Raw genomic sequence first — 16,377 nt, 5'->3', positions numbered from 1 at the left:
TCAGATGATGTCAAGACTTGCTTCTCTCTCTCTCTTGTGAAAACACAACTAGACTTCTATGAGGAATTAACGAGAGGGCAAAAGCAGAAGACAGAGCATCGTATAAGCTGACATCATGTATCAGACATCCCTAAAATGGTGAGTGTGAAGTATATGAGAAATAACGCACTTGCTCAGCATGCAGACCTTACTAGTCAGCTTTCGGTGAAGCTGTGATTGACAAAATAGCTTCAGTCAGAATTATTAGCCAGCGGCAACTGACTGCAGGAGCTGGGAAGTGATGACTGCTGAAAACAATGAATCCAAGTCTTTCTGTCTTTAACAGTTACTATACGTCAGTCTCATTTCACCTGTTGTTACATTCTAGGAATGCATTCCAATGCAGTTTATTGCTACTAACTCATTGGCATGAACCCATAGTGGGCAGTGCAGTTTGTCTTCAGCCTGTAGTTAATGCTCCCTCACAAACCCAGTTTCCAACTGTGGTTGGCCTTTTCTGGTTTGTAAATCTGCTTTTACCTTTGATATTTTGGGCTCATGGCTTCAAATTCATATAATTTACAGTATGTGAACATACTGTAATTGTACATGCTAATTTTGACCGAGTGTGTCATTTCAATTTCATGTTGTACAGTAATCAAGTCTATATAAGACCATATTAATTATTTATAACACCCATCAAATAAAAACAATAAAACATAGAGTAAGTACCAATTTAATTTGAACTTTAAAATCACTTGCTTTTAATTCCGCAAAGCAATGATGAGATGAATGTAGGAAAATGGAAACAATTCAGTGGATTTCCAACATACAACAACAAAAGTTGACTACTATCTGGTAAGATCACTGTTTAATGTGGAAAAACATTCAATTCATTTAGGAACATCTGCCTTCTTGAGAGAAAGCAGATGGTAAGGATGAAGGGATGGAGTTGGGGACAGGACGGAGGGGAGTGATAGACTGTTTGGCAGTTGAGTGACTGGATGGTTTAGGCTGCTTCCTCTTCTCCCTCCTCTTCAAACTCGCCCTCCTCAGCGGTGGCATCTTGGTACTGCTGGTACTCAGACACCAGGTCATTCATGTTGCTCTCAGCCTCAGTGAACTCCATCTCATCCATACCCTCTCCGGTGTACCAGTGAAGGAAGGCCTTACGGCGGAACATGGCAGTGAACTGCTCAGAGATACGCTTGAACAGCTCCTGGATGGCTGTGCTGTTGCCGATGAAGGTGGCAGACATCTTGAGGCCGCGGGGTGGGATGTCGCAGACAGCGGTCTTCACGTTGTTGGGGATCCATTCCACAAAGTAGCTGCTGTTCTTGTTCTGGACGTTGAGCATCTGCTCGTCCACCTCCTTCATGGACATGCGGCCACGGAAGATGGCGGCCACGGTGAGGTAACGGCCGTGACGAGGGTCGCAGGCCGCCATCATGTTCTTGGAGTCGAACATCTGCTGGGTGAGCTCAGGCACGGACAGGGCGCGGTACTGCTGGCTCCCCCTGCTGGTGAGGGGGGCGAAGCCGGGCATGAAGAAGTGCAGGCGGGGGAAGGGCACCATGTTGACAGCCAGTTTGCGGAGGTCGGCATTGAGCTGGCCAGGGAAACGAAGGCAGGTGGTCACTCCACTCATGGTGGCTGACACCAGGTGGTTGAGGTCTCCATAGGTGGGTGTGGTGAGCTTGAGAGTGCGGAAGCAGATGTCGTAGAGGGCTTCGTTGTCGATGCAGAAGGTCTCATCTGTGTTCTCCACCAGCTGATGCACAGAGAGGGTGGCGTTGTAGGGCTCCACCACTGTGTCGGACACTTTGGGAGAGGGCACCACGCTGAAGGTGTTCATGATGCGGTCAGGGTACTCCTCACGGATCTTGCTGATGAGCAGGGTGCCCATGCCAGAGCCAGTACCCCCACCCAGGGAGTGGGTGAGCTGGAAGCCCTGGAGACAGTCACAGCTCTCTGCCTCCTTCCTCACTACATCCATGACAGAGTCTACCAGCTCTGCTCCCTCTGTGTAGTGGCCCTTGGCCCAGTTGTTTCCAGCTCCACTCTGGCCTGCAGACAGAAGTGTCATAACCCATTATTTCCTGGACAAGATTACATTAGTAGTCTGCCACCAAATCTCATATTTCCACTGACTACCAAACCAATCACTCACCGAAGACAAAGTTGTCTGGCCTGAAGATCTGTCCGAAGGGGCCAGACCTGACAGAGTCCATGGTGCCCGGCTCCAGATCCACCAGGATGGCACGGGGGACATACTTCCCACCTGAAAAAGACAATAAATATTGGGCGTACTGAACCAATTATTACCGTGCATATTTGCACTGTATTTGTGATAATAGGGTACCTATTTATTTTAGGGTACCTATTGTATTTTTTTTCATTGTTGATATAAGAGTCTATTTAATCAATTGAGCATGTTTCTGTTTGTTTCAATAATTGGTGACATTATGTGGTTTATGTATGCAATGCTATATAATGTGCATACTGTACCCGAGGCCTCATTGTAGTACACATTGATCCTGTCTAGCTGCAGGTCGCTGTCTCCATGGTAGGTTCCAGTCGGGTCGATGCCATGCTCATCACTGATCACCTCCCAGAACTGAGACAGTGAGAGAGAGAGGAGTTGAGATGCAAGTCAATAGCAATACACAGAAGGATCCTTTTAAAATGCCAGTTAGAATATAAAATACAAATAATTAGATATAATGCAATGTCTTTTCTGTTGCAGGGACATTTACCTTAATTTGCATTAGCATAATTTGTATTAAATATTCCCTTTACATAATTATGTAAGCCTCTAAATTATTTAAATTATGCATTAAAATTCCATTTAGATCTAAATATTTATCAGGTTAAATATGTTGTGTCATAAAAGAGAGAAGAGGATGATAATTCTAGTACCGTTATCTCTCCCTTCCACCGCACGTCCATTTAGGGACCCAAATAACTATTGTGAATGAGTCAGCAGCAACAGTAACAAATCTTGCTATTTCATATGCAACAGTGATTCAAACTGATAGTAATCGGATATAGCTATTGTTTAGCCTATTTCTCTTATACACATATTTATTTTGTGCACGGAATGACCATGCATTTTTCATGCATGTTATATTATAGCCGATCGATAATGCAGTTCTGCACCAGCTTCCTCTACAAGTCTTATGGGTGGATTACCAGCGGTCTTTCTTCATTTTGCTATGCAGAGGTAAAAAAAAAGAGGCTTATCTAACTCGCCTGCAATAATTCACATGAAGCAATCTATTTTCTTGGTAAAATACAAATGAGTCAACAATGATACCTTGGCTCCGATCTGGTTACCGCACTGGCCGGCTTGCAGATGCACTATTTCTCGCATTACGGCTGGATGGACGGGCGTTGGCAGTGAGGGAACCGCAGTCGAGATTTGGCCCGGAGGACGCTTTTTCTCTTCTTCCCCAGCTGACTGTCTGATGGGCCCGCCTCTCCTTCAACTACTGGGCGGAATCGGTGGGTGTCATCCCCATGGTAACCAAAGACCGGAGGAGAGGAGGGATCCTAAGCTCGTGGAGAGAGCAGATAGGATGCTGTTATTTGGAAGTCTTCATCAATGAGTGTTCCAGAGATGCGCAGTCACCCGACCCTACTGACTGAGTGGTGTAGTGATGCGCAGTCTCCGACCCTACTGACTGAGTGGTGTAGTGATGGCAGTCACCCGACCCTACTGACTGAGTGGTGTAGTGATGCCCAGTCTCCCGACCCTACTGACTGAGTGGTGTAGTGATGCCCAGTCTCCCGACCCTACTGACTGAGTGGTGTAGTGATGCGCAGTCACCCGACCCTACTGACTGAGTGGTGTAGTGATGCGCAGTCTCCGACCCTACTGACTGAGTGGTGTAGTGATGCCCAGTCTCCCACCCTACTGACTGAGTGGTGTAGTGATGCCCAGTCTCCCGACCCTACTGACTGAGTGGTGTAGTGATGCGCAGTTTCCCGACCCTACTGAGTGGTGTAGTGATGCGCAGTCACCCGACCCTACTGACTGAGTGGTGTAGTGATGCGCAGTCTCCCGACCCTACTGACTGAGTGGTGTAGTGATGCCCAGTCTCCCGACCCTACTGAGTGGTGTAGTGATGCGCAGTCACCCGACCCTACTGACTGAGTGGTGTAGTGATGCGCAGTCTCCCGACCCTACTGACTGAGTGGTGTAGTGATGCCCAGTCTCCCGACCCTACTGAGTGGTGTAGTGATGCGCAGTCACCCGACCCTACTGACTGAGTGGTGTAGTGATGCGCAGTCACTCAACCCTACTGACTGAGTGGTATAGTGATGCGCAGTCTCCCGACCCTACTGAGTGGTGTAGTGATGCCCAGTCTCCCGACCCTACTGACTGAGTGGTGTAGTGATGCGCAGTCACCCGACCCTACTGACTGAGTGGTGTAGTGATGCGCAGTCACCCGACCCTACTGACTGAATGGTGTAGTGATGCATAGTCACCCGACCCTACTAACTGAGTGGTGTAGTGATGCGCAGTCTCCTGACCCTACTGACTGAGTGGTGTAGTGATGCGCAGTCACCCGACCCTACTGACTGAGTGGTGTAGTGATGCGCAGTCTCCCGACTCTACTGACTGAGTGGTGTAGTGATGCGCAGTCTCCCGACTCTACTGACTGAGTGGTGTAGTGATGCCCAGTCTCCCGACTCTACTGACTGAGTGGTGTAGTGATGCGCAGTCTCCCGACCCTACTGAATGAGTGGTGTAGTGATGCGCAGTCACCCGACCCTACTGAATGAGTGGTGTAGTGATGCCCAGTCTCCCGACTCTACTGACTGAGTGGTGTAGTGATGCGCAGTCACCCGACCCTACTGACTGAGTGGTGTAGTGATGCGCAGTCACCCGACCCTACTGAATGAGTGGTGTAGTGATGCCCAGTCTCCCGACTCTACTGACTGAGTGGTGTAGTGATGCGCAGTCTCCCGACCCTACTGACTGAGTGGTGTAGTGATGCGCAGTCACCCGACCCTACTGAATGAGTGGTGTAGTGATGCGCAGTCACCCGACCCTACTGAATGGTGTAGTGATGCGCATTCACCCGACCCTACTGACTGAGTGGTGTAGTGATGCGCAGTCTCCCGACCCTACTGACTGAGTGGTGTAGTGATGCGCAGTCACCCGACCCTACTGAATGAGTGGTGTAGTGATGCGCAGTCACCCGACCCTACTGAATGGTGTAGTGATGCGCATTCACCCGACCCTACTGACTGAGTGGTGTAGTGATGCGCAGTCTCCCGACCCTACTGAATGAGTGGTGTAGTGATGCCCAGTCTCCTGACCCTACTGAATGAGTGGTGTAGTGATGCGCAGTCTCCTGACCCTACTGAATGGTGTAGTGATGCGCATTCACCCGACCCTACTGACTGAGTGGTGTAGTGATGCGCAGTCTCCCGACCCTACTGACTGAGTGGTGTAGTGATGCGCAGTCACCCGACCCTACTGACTGAGTGGTGTAGTGATGCGCAGTCTCCGGACCCTACTGAATGAGTGGTGTAGTGATGCGCAGTCACCCGACCCTACTGAATGGTGTAGTGATGCGCATTCACCCGACCCTACTGACTGAGTGGTGTAGTGATGCGCAGTCTCCCGACCCTACTGACTGAGTGGTGTAGTGATGCGCAGTCACCCGACCCTACTGAATGGTGTAGTGATGCGCATTCACCCGACCCTACTGACTGAGTGGTGTAGTGATGCGCAGTCTCCCGACCCTACTGACTGAGTGGTGTAGTGATGCGCAGTCACCCGACCCTACTGAATGGTGTAGTGATGCGCAGTCACCCGACCCTACTGAATGGTGTAGTGATGCGCATTCACCCGACCCTACTGACTGAGTGGTGTAGTGATGCGCAGTCTCCCGACCCTACTGAATGAGTGGTGTAGTGATGCGCAGTCACCCGACCCTACTGAATGGTGTAGTGATGCGCATTCACCCGACCCTACTGACTGAGTGGTGTAGTGATGCGCAGTCTCCCGACCCTACTGACTGAGTGGTGTAGTGATGCGCAGTCACCCGACCCTACTGAATGAGTGGTGTAGTGATGCGCAGTCACCCGACCCTACTGAATGGTGTAGTGATGCGCATTCACCCGACCCTACTGACTGAGTGGTGTAGTGATGCGCAGTCTCCCGACCCTACTGAATGAGTGGTGTAGTGATGCCCAGTCTCCCGACCCTACTGAATGAGTGGTGTAGTGATGCACAGTCTCCCGACCCTACTGAATGGTGTAGTGATGCGCATTCACCCGACCCTACTGACTGAGTGGTGTAGTGATGCGCAGTCACCCGACCCTACTGAATGAGTGGTGTAGTGATGCCCAGTCTCCCGACCCTACTGAATGATTGGTGTAGTGATGCGCAGTCTCCCGACCCTACTGACTGAGTGGTGTAGTGATGCCCAGTCTCCCGACCCTACTGAATGAGTGGTGTAGTGATGCGCAGTCTCCCGACCCTACTGAATGAGTGGTGTAGTGATGCGCAGTCTCCCGACCCTACTGACTGAGTGGTGTAGTGATGCACAGTCTCCCGACCCTACTGAATGAGTGGTGTAGTGATGCGCAGTCTCCCGACCCTACTGAATGAGTGGTGTAGTGATGCCCAGTCTCCCGACCCTACTGAATGAGTGGTGTAGTGATGCACAGTCTCCCGACCCTACTGAATGAGTGGTGTAGTGATGCGCAGTCTCCCGACCCTACTGAATGAGTGGTGTAGTGATGCCCAGTCTCCCGACTCTACTGACTGAGTGGTGTAGTGATGCACAGTCTCCCGACCCTACTGAATGAGTGGTGTAGTGATGCGCAGTCTCCCGACCCTACTGACTGAGTGGTGTAGTGATGCGCAGTCACCCGACCCTACTGAATGGTGTAGTGATGCGCAGTCTCCCGACCCTACTGAATGAGTGGTGTAGTGATAGCTGCATGCATCCTATAGTAAAATAGACTATGGTAAGTGAGCTGAAGGTATCATTGTCATCAACCCACTAATGATGTTCATGAGAGAGTTTCCCCAGTAACACAAAGTGGTCACAATCACGAGTGGTGAAGCACAAGATACAAACCACACACTGTGGACTGATGATATATTGGCACCAACCAAAAAAATACATATTTAAAATACCATACTGTAGATTGAGGCGGATGGTAGTAGGCTATTGTTAAATCAATATTCTGAAACAGACTGTGGTCAAGAGAAACACCCTGCAAGTGTGATCAAACAGGTAGTCCCTCCTGTGAAGCCCCCTCCCATTATGTAAAATCCAATCATTTACACAGGCTTCACAGGAAGAAACTTGGTTTGGCATTGATGTTGTGTACACTGTAAAGGTGTTGCTGTAACATTAACAGTCATTTACAGGCAGCTAGGGGTAAGTAAGTCAATGTATTTCATATTGCAGTAGAACTACTGCAATTTAAATAGTGTCAAAATAAGTACTGTGTAATGAATGACGCATGGTACAATAACATAGAATTTAGGTATACTTCACTGGTCACCCCCACACATCTCCCTCGCCAACTTTAAGCATCAGCTGTCAGAGCAGCTTACAGATCATTGCACCTGTGCATAGCCCCCATCCAACTACCTCATCCCCATATATATATATATTTTTTTATTCTCCTTTGCACCCCAGTATTTCTACTTGCACATTCATCTTCTGCACATCTGTCACTCCAGTGTTTATTTGCTAAATTGTCATTATTTTGCCACTACAGCCTATTTATTGCGTTATCGCCCTGATCTTACCTCATTTGCACACACTGTATATAGACTTTTTTCTATTGTATTATTGACTGTACATTTGTTTATTCCGTGTGTAACTCTGTGTTGTTTGTTATCGCACTGCTTTGCTTTATCTTGGCCAGGTCGCAGTTGTAAATTAGAACTTGTTCTCAACTGGCCTACCTGGTTAAAACATTTTTTTTTAATACAGCATATCAATGAATATTTGTTTTTTGTATCACTTGCACTTCTAGAGGCCTTAACACAGGCTTCCAAACCGGCAGCGACTACAGGGCAAAACAGGCCAAAGGGACATGGCAAAATGCTCAAACAAAGACTTGCTACCACTCTTATCTATCCCCTATATATTTTAAATTGATGGGGCACTGTAACCATAGGAGTTAGATTGGTACAGCATTCTCACTAACAGGTGAAAAGAATAATTTCTTACAAGGTACGCCTCAAAATATATTAATGAGCCATAAACAAAAAGGTTTCGACGCTCCAAAAATACAGTACGGTACTGTATTCTGTGGAAAGGAATTACAGCACCATTCCAAATACAGCAGCTCTTTGCCGGCACACAACATTTTCCCAATGCACCATAATTGACCTACCATGGTCCAAAGTGTGTTATGTATTCTATCTGACCTGCTGGTTGTACGTCAGTGCCACTTACTGATGTACAACCAGCAGGTCAAATGATGGACTGATGTTTTTACAGGTATTGAAAAGGTTATTTAAGTAAAGCAACACACCTAGCATTGGAACACATTGTTAATTTATTCACATAATTCAATTTAGACATCGAGTTACAGCTTGCTGCTTTCATAAGAAACCTCATGTTAGAATACCCTCTGACTTCTAGGATGAGACCTGAAAACCTTACAGGATACTAATTAGACTGAAGGGAACCGCTGAAGAGATGCTTGAGGACATTCATTTAATTATCACAGATCGGAGTTTCCTTTTCTTTAACATTAATTTAAATCAATCAAGTTGTGCTTTGGGGACAGGACGGAGGTGAGTGATCGACTGTTTGGCAGTTGAGTGACTGGATGGTTTAGGCTGCTTCCTCTTCTCCCTCCTCTTCAAACTCGCCCTCCTCAGCGGTGGCATCTTGGTACTGCTGGTACTCAGACACCAGGTCATTCATGTTGCTCTCAGCCTCAGTGAACTCCATCTCATCCATACCCTCTCCGGTGTACCAGTGAAGGAAGGCCTTACGGCGGAACATGGCAGTGAACTGCTCAGAGATACGCTTGAACAGCTCCTGGATGGCTGTGCTGTTGCCGATGAAGGTGGCAGACATCTTGAGGCCGCGGGGTGGGATGTCGCAGACAGCGGTCTTCACGTTGTTGGGGATCCATTCCACAAAGTAGCTGCTGTTCTTGTTCTGGACGTTGAGCATCTGCTCGTCCACCTCCTTCATGGACATGCGACCACGGAAGATGGCGGCCACGGTGAGGTAACGGCCGTGACGAGGGTCGCAGGCCGCCATCATGTTCTTGGAGTCGAACATCTGCTGGGTGAGCTCAGGCACGGACAGGGCGCGGTACTGCTGACTCCCCCTGCTGGTGAGGGGGGCGAAGCCGGGCATGAAGAAGTGCAGGCGGGGGAAGGGCACCATGTTGACAGCCAGTTTGCGGAGGTCGGCATTGAGCTGGCCAGGGAAACGAAGGCAGGTGGTCACTCCACTCATGGTGGCTGACACCAGGTGGTTGAGGTCTCCATAGGTGGGTGTGGTGAGCTTGAGAGTGCGGAAGCAGATGTCGTAGAGGGCTTCGTTGTCGATGCAGAAGGTCTCATCTGTGTTCTCCACCAGCTGATGCACAGAGAGGGTGGCGTTGTAGGGCTCCACCACTGTGTCGGACACTTTGGGAGAGGGCACCACGCTGAAGGTGTTCATGATGCGGTCAGGGTACTCCTCACGGATCTTGCTGATGAGCAGGGTGCCCATGCCAGAGCCAGTACCCCCACCCAGGGAGTGGGTGAGCTGGAAGCCCTGGAGACAGTCACAGCTCTCTGCCTCCTTCCTCACTACATCCATGACAGAGTCTACCAGCTCTGCTCCTCTGTGTAGTGGCCCTTGGCCCAGTTGTTTCCAGCTCCACTCTGGCCTGCAGACAGAAGTGTCATAACCCATTATTTCCTGGACAAGATTACATTAGTAGTCTGCCACCAAATCTCATATTTCCACTGACTACCAAACCAATCACTCACCGAAGACAAAGTTGTCTGGCCTGAAGATCTGTCCGAAGGGGCCAGACCTGACAGAGTCCATGGTGCCCGGCTCCAGATCCACCAGGATGGCACGGGGGACATACTTCCCACCTGACAAATCAAAATCAAATAAATTTTAATTTGTCACATACACATGGTTAGCAGATGTTAATGTGAGTGTAGCGAAATGCTTGTGTAATCGGTAAATGTTTCCTAATTAAAACAGACGTTTAATTAATTGTGCATGTTTCAATAATTGGTGACATTATGTGGTTTATGTATGCAATGCTATATAATGTGCATACTGTACCTGAGGCCTCATTGTAGTACACATTGATCCTGTCTAGCTGCAGGTCGCTGTCTCCATGGTAGGTTCCAGTCGGGTCGATGCCATGCTCATCACTGATCACCTCCCAGAACTGAGACGAGAGAGAATGAGAGCGAGTGAGAGAGAGAGGGTACAGGGGGAGGAGATGCAAGGCAATAGCAATACACAGAAGCATCCATTTAAAGCGCAAGTTAGAATATAAATAAATAGATAATGCAATGTGTATTTTCTGTTGCATTAACATTTACCTTTTCAAGAGCAACACAAATAGCATGACTTGCATTAAATATCCCCTTTACATAATTATGTTATCGTCTAAATGCTTCAAATGAAGCATTAAAATGCCACTTAGACTGAAATATTAATCAGGTTGAATATGTAATGTTATAAGAGGGAGAACGGAGGTATTCTAGTAGGCTACCATATCTTTCCCTTCAACGCCCATATTACAAGGACCCCAAATAACCATTGAGAATGAATCAGCGGAAAAAAATAATCGAAGAAAAAAAATCAGGACATGGCATATCGTATGCAACATCGATTAAAATGTAGGTGATCTTGTTCACGGAATGATCATGCATTTTTCGTCCATGGTAGCCTATAGGTCTATTATAGCCCATCGAGGATGCAGTCTTATGGGTGGATTACAAGCGGCCATTCTTAATTTAGCTACGCACTACGCAGAGAGAACGAGAGGTTTATCTAGGTCGCATGCAATCCCCAAATGAAGCAATCTATTTTATTGATATACAAACAAGAGAAGAGTAATACCTTGGCTCCAATCTGGTTTCCGCACTGTCCGGCTTGCAGATGTACTATTTCGCGCATTTTGGATGGAAGGAAGGGCGTTAGCTGTGAGGATTCGACGGTGGAACGAGAAGGTACTGGGCTTGGAGGACTCTCTTTGTCTTCTTACCCAGCTGACTATCTGATGGACCCGCCTCTCCTGCTACTACTGGGCCGAATCGGTGGTGCAACCTGACGTCATCCCCATGGTAACGAAAGACTGGAGGAAAAAGGGGGATACATCGTCCTTGGCTCGTGGAGAGAGCGGATAGGATGCTGTGATTTGGATCTCGCCATTTTATTTATTTTATTTTATTTAACCTTTATTTAACTAGGCAAGTCAGTTAAGAACCAATTCTTATTTACAATGACGGTCTAACAAAAGGCAAAAGGCCTCCTGCGAGAACGGGGCCTGGGATTATTTTTTATTTTATTTTAAATAATAGTAATTATAATAAGGGCAAAAAACACATCGCAACAAGAGAGTCAACACAACACTACATAAAGTGAGACCTAAGACAACAACATAGCAAGGCAGCAACTCATGACAAAATAGCATGGTAGCAACACAACATAATAACAACATGGTACAAACATTATTGGGCACAGACAACATCACAAAGGTCAAGGAGGTAGAGACAACAATACTTCACACAAAGCAGCCACAACTGTCAGTATGAGTGTCCATGATTGAGTCTTTGAATGAAGAGATTGTTCCAGAGATGTGTAGTTACACGACTATAGTCATTGAGTGGTGTAGTGATAGCTGCATGCATCCTACAATAACATCTCTTGTGAGTAGCCTGAAATTATCATCGTCATCAAGCCACTAATGAATGTTCATAGATTTTCCCCAATAATATAAAGTGGTCACAATCACATGTAGTGATTGCTACAAACCACACACTGTGCACTAATGTTGAGAGTTTCAATTTCCTTGGTGTCCACATCACCAACAAACTATCATGGTCCAAACATACCAAGACGGTCGTGAAGAGGGCACGACAAAACCTTTTCCCCCTCAGGAGACTGAAAAGATTTGGCATGTGTCCCCATATCCTCAAAAGGTTCTACAGCTGCACCATCAAGAGCATCCTGACCGGTTACATCACCGCCTGGTATGTCAACTGCTCGGCATCTGACCGTAAGGTGCTACAGAGGGTAGTGCAAACGGCCCAGTACATCAATGGGGCCAAACTTCCTGCCATCCAGGACCTCTATAATTGGCGGTGTCAGAGGAAAGCCCATAAAATTGTCAGAGACTCCAGTCACCCAAGTTATAGACTGTTTTCGCTGATACTGCACAGCAAATGGTCCCGGAGTGCCAAGTCTAGGACCAAAAGGCTCCGCAACAGCTTCTACCCCCAAGCCATAAGACTGCTGAACAATTCATCAAATTGCCACCGGACAATTTACATTGACTCCCTCACTTTTTTACACTGCTGCTACTCGCTGTTTATTATCTATGCATAGTCACTTGTGTTACTTTTTATTATTACTTTTTATTTTAGTCTACTTGGTAAATATTTTCTTAATTCTTCTTGAACTGCAATGTTGGAGAGTTTGTAAGTAAGCATTTCACAGTTGTATTCGGTGCATCTGACAAATCAAGTTTGATTTCCTCTGATATTGACACCAAGCAACAATAACAAATATTTAAAATACCACACTGGAGGTGGAGGCAGATGGTTGATTTGTGTTTAACCAATATCCTGAAACCTTGAGTTTTCAAGGGAAACACAGGCTAGCCCCTCCAAACCCCTTTCTCCCCCTGTGAACCCCTCTTCATCCCCTTTCCTAATGTAAATGCAATGAAGCTGCACTGGCTTTTGGGGAAGAAACTTGGTTTGCCATTGAGGTTGTGGAAGGGGAAGATTAGGCCTACAGAATACCTTTTGAAGCTTTGCTCTATATGAGCATTCATTGGTGTCAAAAGCACTGGCATATAATTATTGCTTTAGATTACACAGTTATCCCCATTGTAAGTTTTATTTGCAAATAATGAATATAGTGCAAGGTACAAACAGGTATAACAGTTCTATACAATAGGTGTATGGTATTTACGTATTTACGTTAGGCCTACATTGTACCTGCCTTTGTTATAAGCATGTATACATATACATATATACATGCATATGTTTTAGGAACACAATGTAATTTGAGGCCACTTTTATTTATGACGATTTTACCAATAATTTTGGTTGATCATATTTTCATCCTGCTTCATGAGATATATCTTGACAGTCGTCTTTCACTTTTCAGTCTTTTAAAGGCTTTTAAAGTTGTTGATTGTGTGTCTCTATCCACAACCTTTAACAATGTTGCTATTCAAAACGTGTAACAGGTTCTAGGCTAAACCAGTTTGCAGCTATTCCACATGTGACCAATAGGGCTCGACTTCCTGTTTCACGTTGCTGTCTGTCACGCAGTACTGTGTGTCTCTGGAGTCACACACAAACACAACTCAACAGACAGGAAAACAGCCTGCACTTTTAAGGTCTGGCATTACAACAAGAACAATGGAAGAATAGGCACTTTGAATATCTGTTTTGAAAATCAAAAGGGAGGTGATTTCTGAAAGACAACGTAAATAATCTCCACGTTTATATGCTTGACATGGGAATGTAGTATTGTTTAAGCCAGAGGATATCTTCTTCACAGACTCCCGGTACCTGATCAGGTGAAGACATACATGTCATCCAGTGTGTGTCTCCCAGAGGAGGATCTCTCCTGTCCTGTGTGCTGTGACATCTTCAGGGACCCTGTCCTCCTACCATGTAGCCACAGCTTTTGTAAGACCTGCCTACAATGCTACTGGAACACCTCAGCCCTCAGACAGTGCCCTGTCTGCAGGAGAAGAGCTTCCAAGCGCACCCCTCCCTCCAATCTGGCTCTGAAGAACCTCTGTGAAGCTTTGCAACAGAGCAGGATTCAGAGCTCAGTCGAGGGGAACCGTGTACTTTGTAGTCTACATGGAGAGAGACTCAGATTCTTCTGTCTGGTGGACAAGCAGCCTGTCTGTGTAGTGTGCCAAGCCTCGAAAATACACAAGAACCATGACTGCATACCCACAGAGAAGGCAGCACAGGATTGCAAGGTGAGAGACTGAATAATAATTGAAATGATAATTGAAATGACTCTAGTATGTATATGCATGAAATAACTTAACTGTTTTCATAGTTAACGTTGCCATTGTCTCATGTAAGGAGCCTGTGGCCCCTGGCAGTAGAATGCTGTTAATCAGGTCTATCCTGACAGTATATGTGAGTGTACAGTATTAGCAGAGAAATTTAAAAGTGTGTAAAGTATTATATCTGCATTCCTATGGGATAAAAGCTGATCTGCTGGTTGTACGTCAGTGAGTGGTGTTGATGGACATACAGTGTGTATGCAGAGTAAAACATCTTTAAACATAGTAAATTATCTCAGGTATTGAAAGGGTTATTTTAGTCAAGCGACACACCTGGCATTGAACCTATTGTTAATTTATTTAACATAATTAAATCTAGACGTTTAATCGAGTTACAGCTTGCTGCTTTCATAAGAAGCCTCATGTTAGAATACCCTCTGACTTCTAGGATGAGCTCAACGTAGCACTGAAAACCTTACAGCATACTCTGGACTCCCTCATTAGACTGAAGGGAACCTCTGAAGAGATGCTCGAATCCATTAAGGTAATCTCTACAGATGTCATCTCAGTTTCCTTTTCATTCAAATTAACTCAAATCCATCAAGTTGTGCTCTAACTGCCCCTCAGAATCAGGCCCTGGAGACAGAGAGGCAGATAAAGGATCTGTTTGTGGAACTCCACCAGTTCCTGTATGAGGAAGAGGCAGCGAGGCTAGCTGCTCTGAAGGAGGAGGAAGAGAAGATAGGGCTGATGAAGAGTATGGTGACAAAGGCTGCAGCAGGGATGTTATACCTCAAAGAGACTATAACAGTCATAACACAGGAGATGACTGATGCTGAAGACATGACATTGCTCCAGGTTTGTACTGGCACAATTTACACATAATTTGAAAAAAGCCAGAATAATTGTTTTTGAGGAGATGGGATTTATTTTATTCAGCCACAATATTACACTTTCTTTGCTTTTCAGAATTGTAAAGCCACTATAGAGAGGTATGTTGAAATCCCCCACCTCTCTCTGTCGATCATTCTATTTTTTCCTCCCTCTCTCTGCTTTGGAATATTGAACAGGACAATTGTATTATTTTGTGATTTCAGAGCCCAGTGCACAGGGCAGGGCCCGGAGAGGATTTCAGGGGCGCTGATTGATGTGGCCAAGCACCTCTGTAACCTTAAGTACAGAGTCTGGAAGAAAATGCTTCTGCATGTTGAATATAGTAAGTCAATTTCAATGGTTAACAGAGATGAGGAGATAAGAAGGTTAACTCCCACAGCATTTTAACCTGGCGGAGAGAAGCTAAAACAGTGGTGAGTGACCCAAACCCTTTTCCTGTCTCTAACCCAGTCTCTGGCCCATTTCCTCCTCTTCAGCTCCTGTGACCTTGGACCCAAACACAGCACACCCCTGCCTCTTCCTGTCACATGACCTCACATCCCTTCAGTACACCAGCCAGCCCCACTGTCTCCCTGACAACCCTGAACGCTTCCACATGAGTGCAGAGGTCCTGGGCATGACCGGGCTTAGCTCAGGAAGCCACTGCTGGGTAGTGGATACAGGATGTAACAACGACTGGATTCTGGGCGTGGCCTGTACATCTGTCACCAGGAATGCGGAGGTCCAGGCCCGGCCCGAGAACGGGTTTTGGACCATGTGTCTGCGAGACAGGGAGTACAGAGCGATGACCTCACCCCCAACAGCTGTGACAGTCACAGAGAAACTCAAGAGGGTCAGAGTGCAGCTGGACTGGGACAAGGGCCAAGTGTCTTTCTTTGACCCTGCTGATGACGATACACCCCTTTACTCTTTCTCACACACGTTCACAGAGAAAGTGTTTCCGTATTTCTATACGCAAAGCAAACACCCTCTGAGAATCTTACCTGAGAGGATGTGTGTTACAGTGCAACAGAGTGAGACAGGACACCCCTGTACAGTTCCCGACTGATCATTTTTTACAATATATTCATTTCTGTCAACCCACAAATAGTGTGACTTTTATTTACAGGGTAGTGCATGTCAACTATACATTTGATACTCCATACATACAAGCACAAGTTTAATATATGCCATTTAGCGGACGCTTTTATCCAAAGCGACTTACAGTCATGTGTGCATACATTCTACGTATGGGTGGTCCCGGGAATCGAACCCACTACCCTGGCGTTACAAGCG

General features: G+C 46.5%; 2 protein-coding genes and 1 pseudogene across 4 annotated transcripts; 1 reads left to right on the top strand and 2 right to left on the bottom strand.

The window, feature by feature from the left end:
- The first annotated feature begins 60 nt into the window (after positions 1-60).
- Positions 61-16,150, top strand: LOC118384728 (zinc-binding protein A33-like). 2 transcript variants are annotated; one of them, XM_052519277.1, is made up of 6 exons: positions 61-138; positions 13,740-14,175; positions 14,657-14,752; positions 14,836-15,066; positions 15,178-15,424; positions 15,579-16,150. In XM_052519277.1, exons 2-6 carry the CDS (start codon positions 13,771-13,773, stop codon positions 16,148-16,150), a joined length of 1,551 nt encoding a protein of 516 aa, XP_052375237.1. In that variant the 5' UTR covers positions 61-138; positions 13,740-13,770. The 2 variants fall into 2 exon arrangements, with proteins under 2 accessions (XP_052375237.1, XP_052375238.1); XM_052519278.1 differs by lacking the exon at positions 61-138 and having other exon boundaries at positions 12,959-14,175; positions 15,178-15,200; positions 15,306-15,424.
- LOC127930089 (tubulin beta-4B chain-like) lies at positions 700-3,460 on the bottom strand. The gene is made up of 4 exons (XM_052519279.1): positions 3,296-3,460; positions 2,488-2,596; positions 2,150-2,260; positions 700-2,046 (listed from the first exon to the last, which is right to left on the bottom strand). The coding sequence occupies exons 1-4, from the start codon at positions 3,350-3,352 to the stop codon at positions 989-991; spliced, it is 1,335 nt and encodes a 444-aa protein (XP_052375239.1). The 5' UTR covers positions 3,353-3,460; the 3' UTR covers positions 700-988.
- Positions 8,506-11,232, bottom strand: LOC118384729 (tubulin beta-4B chain-like; annotated as a pseudogene). Its single transcript, XR_008136677.1, has 4 exons — positions 11,064-11,232; positions 10,275-10,383; positions 9,965-10,075; positions 8,506-9,861 (listed from the first exon to the last, which is right to left on the bottom strand). The product of XR_008136677.1 is annotated as a tubulin beta-4B chain-like (transcript).
- Positions 16,151-16,377: the final 227 nt, after the last annotated feature.

The sequence above is a fragment of the Oncorhynchus keta genome, chromosome 5 (genome assembly GCF_023373465.1).
Source record: "Oncorhynchus keta strain PuntledgeMale-10-30-2019 chromosome 5, Oket_V2, whole genome shotgun sequence".
Classification (NCBI taxonomy): domain Eukaryota; kingdom Metazoa; phylum Chordata; class Actinopteri; order Salmoniformes; family Salmonidae; genus Oncorhynchus; species Oncorhynchus keta.
The sequence above is the reverse complement of the archived record's forward strand: the minus strand, read 5'-3'. Positions and strand labels throughout refer to the sequence as shown.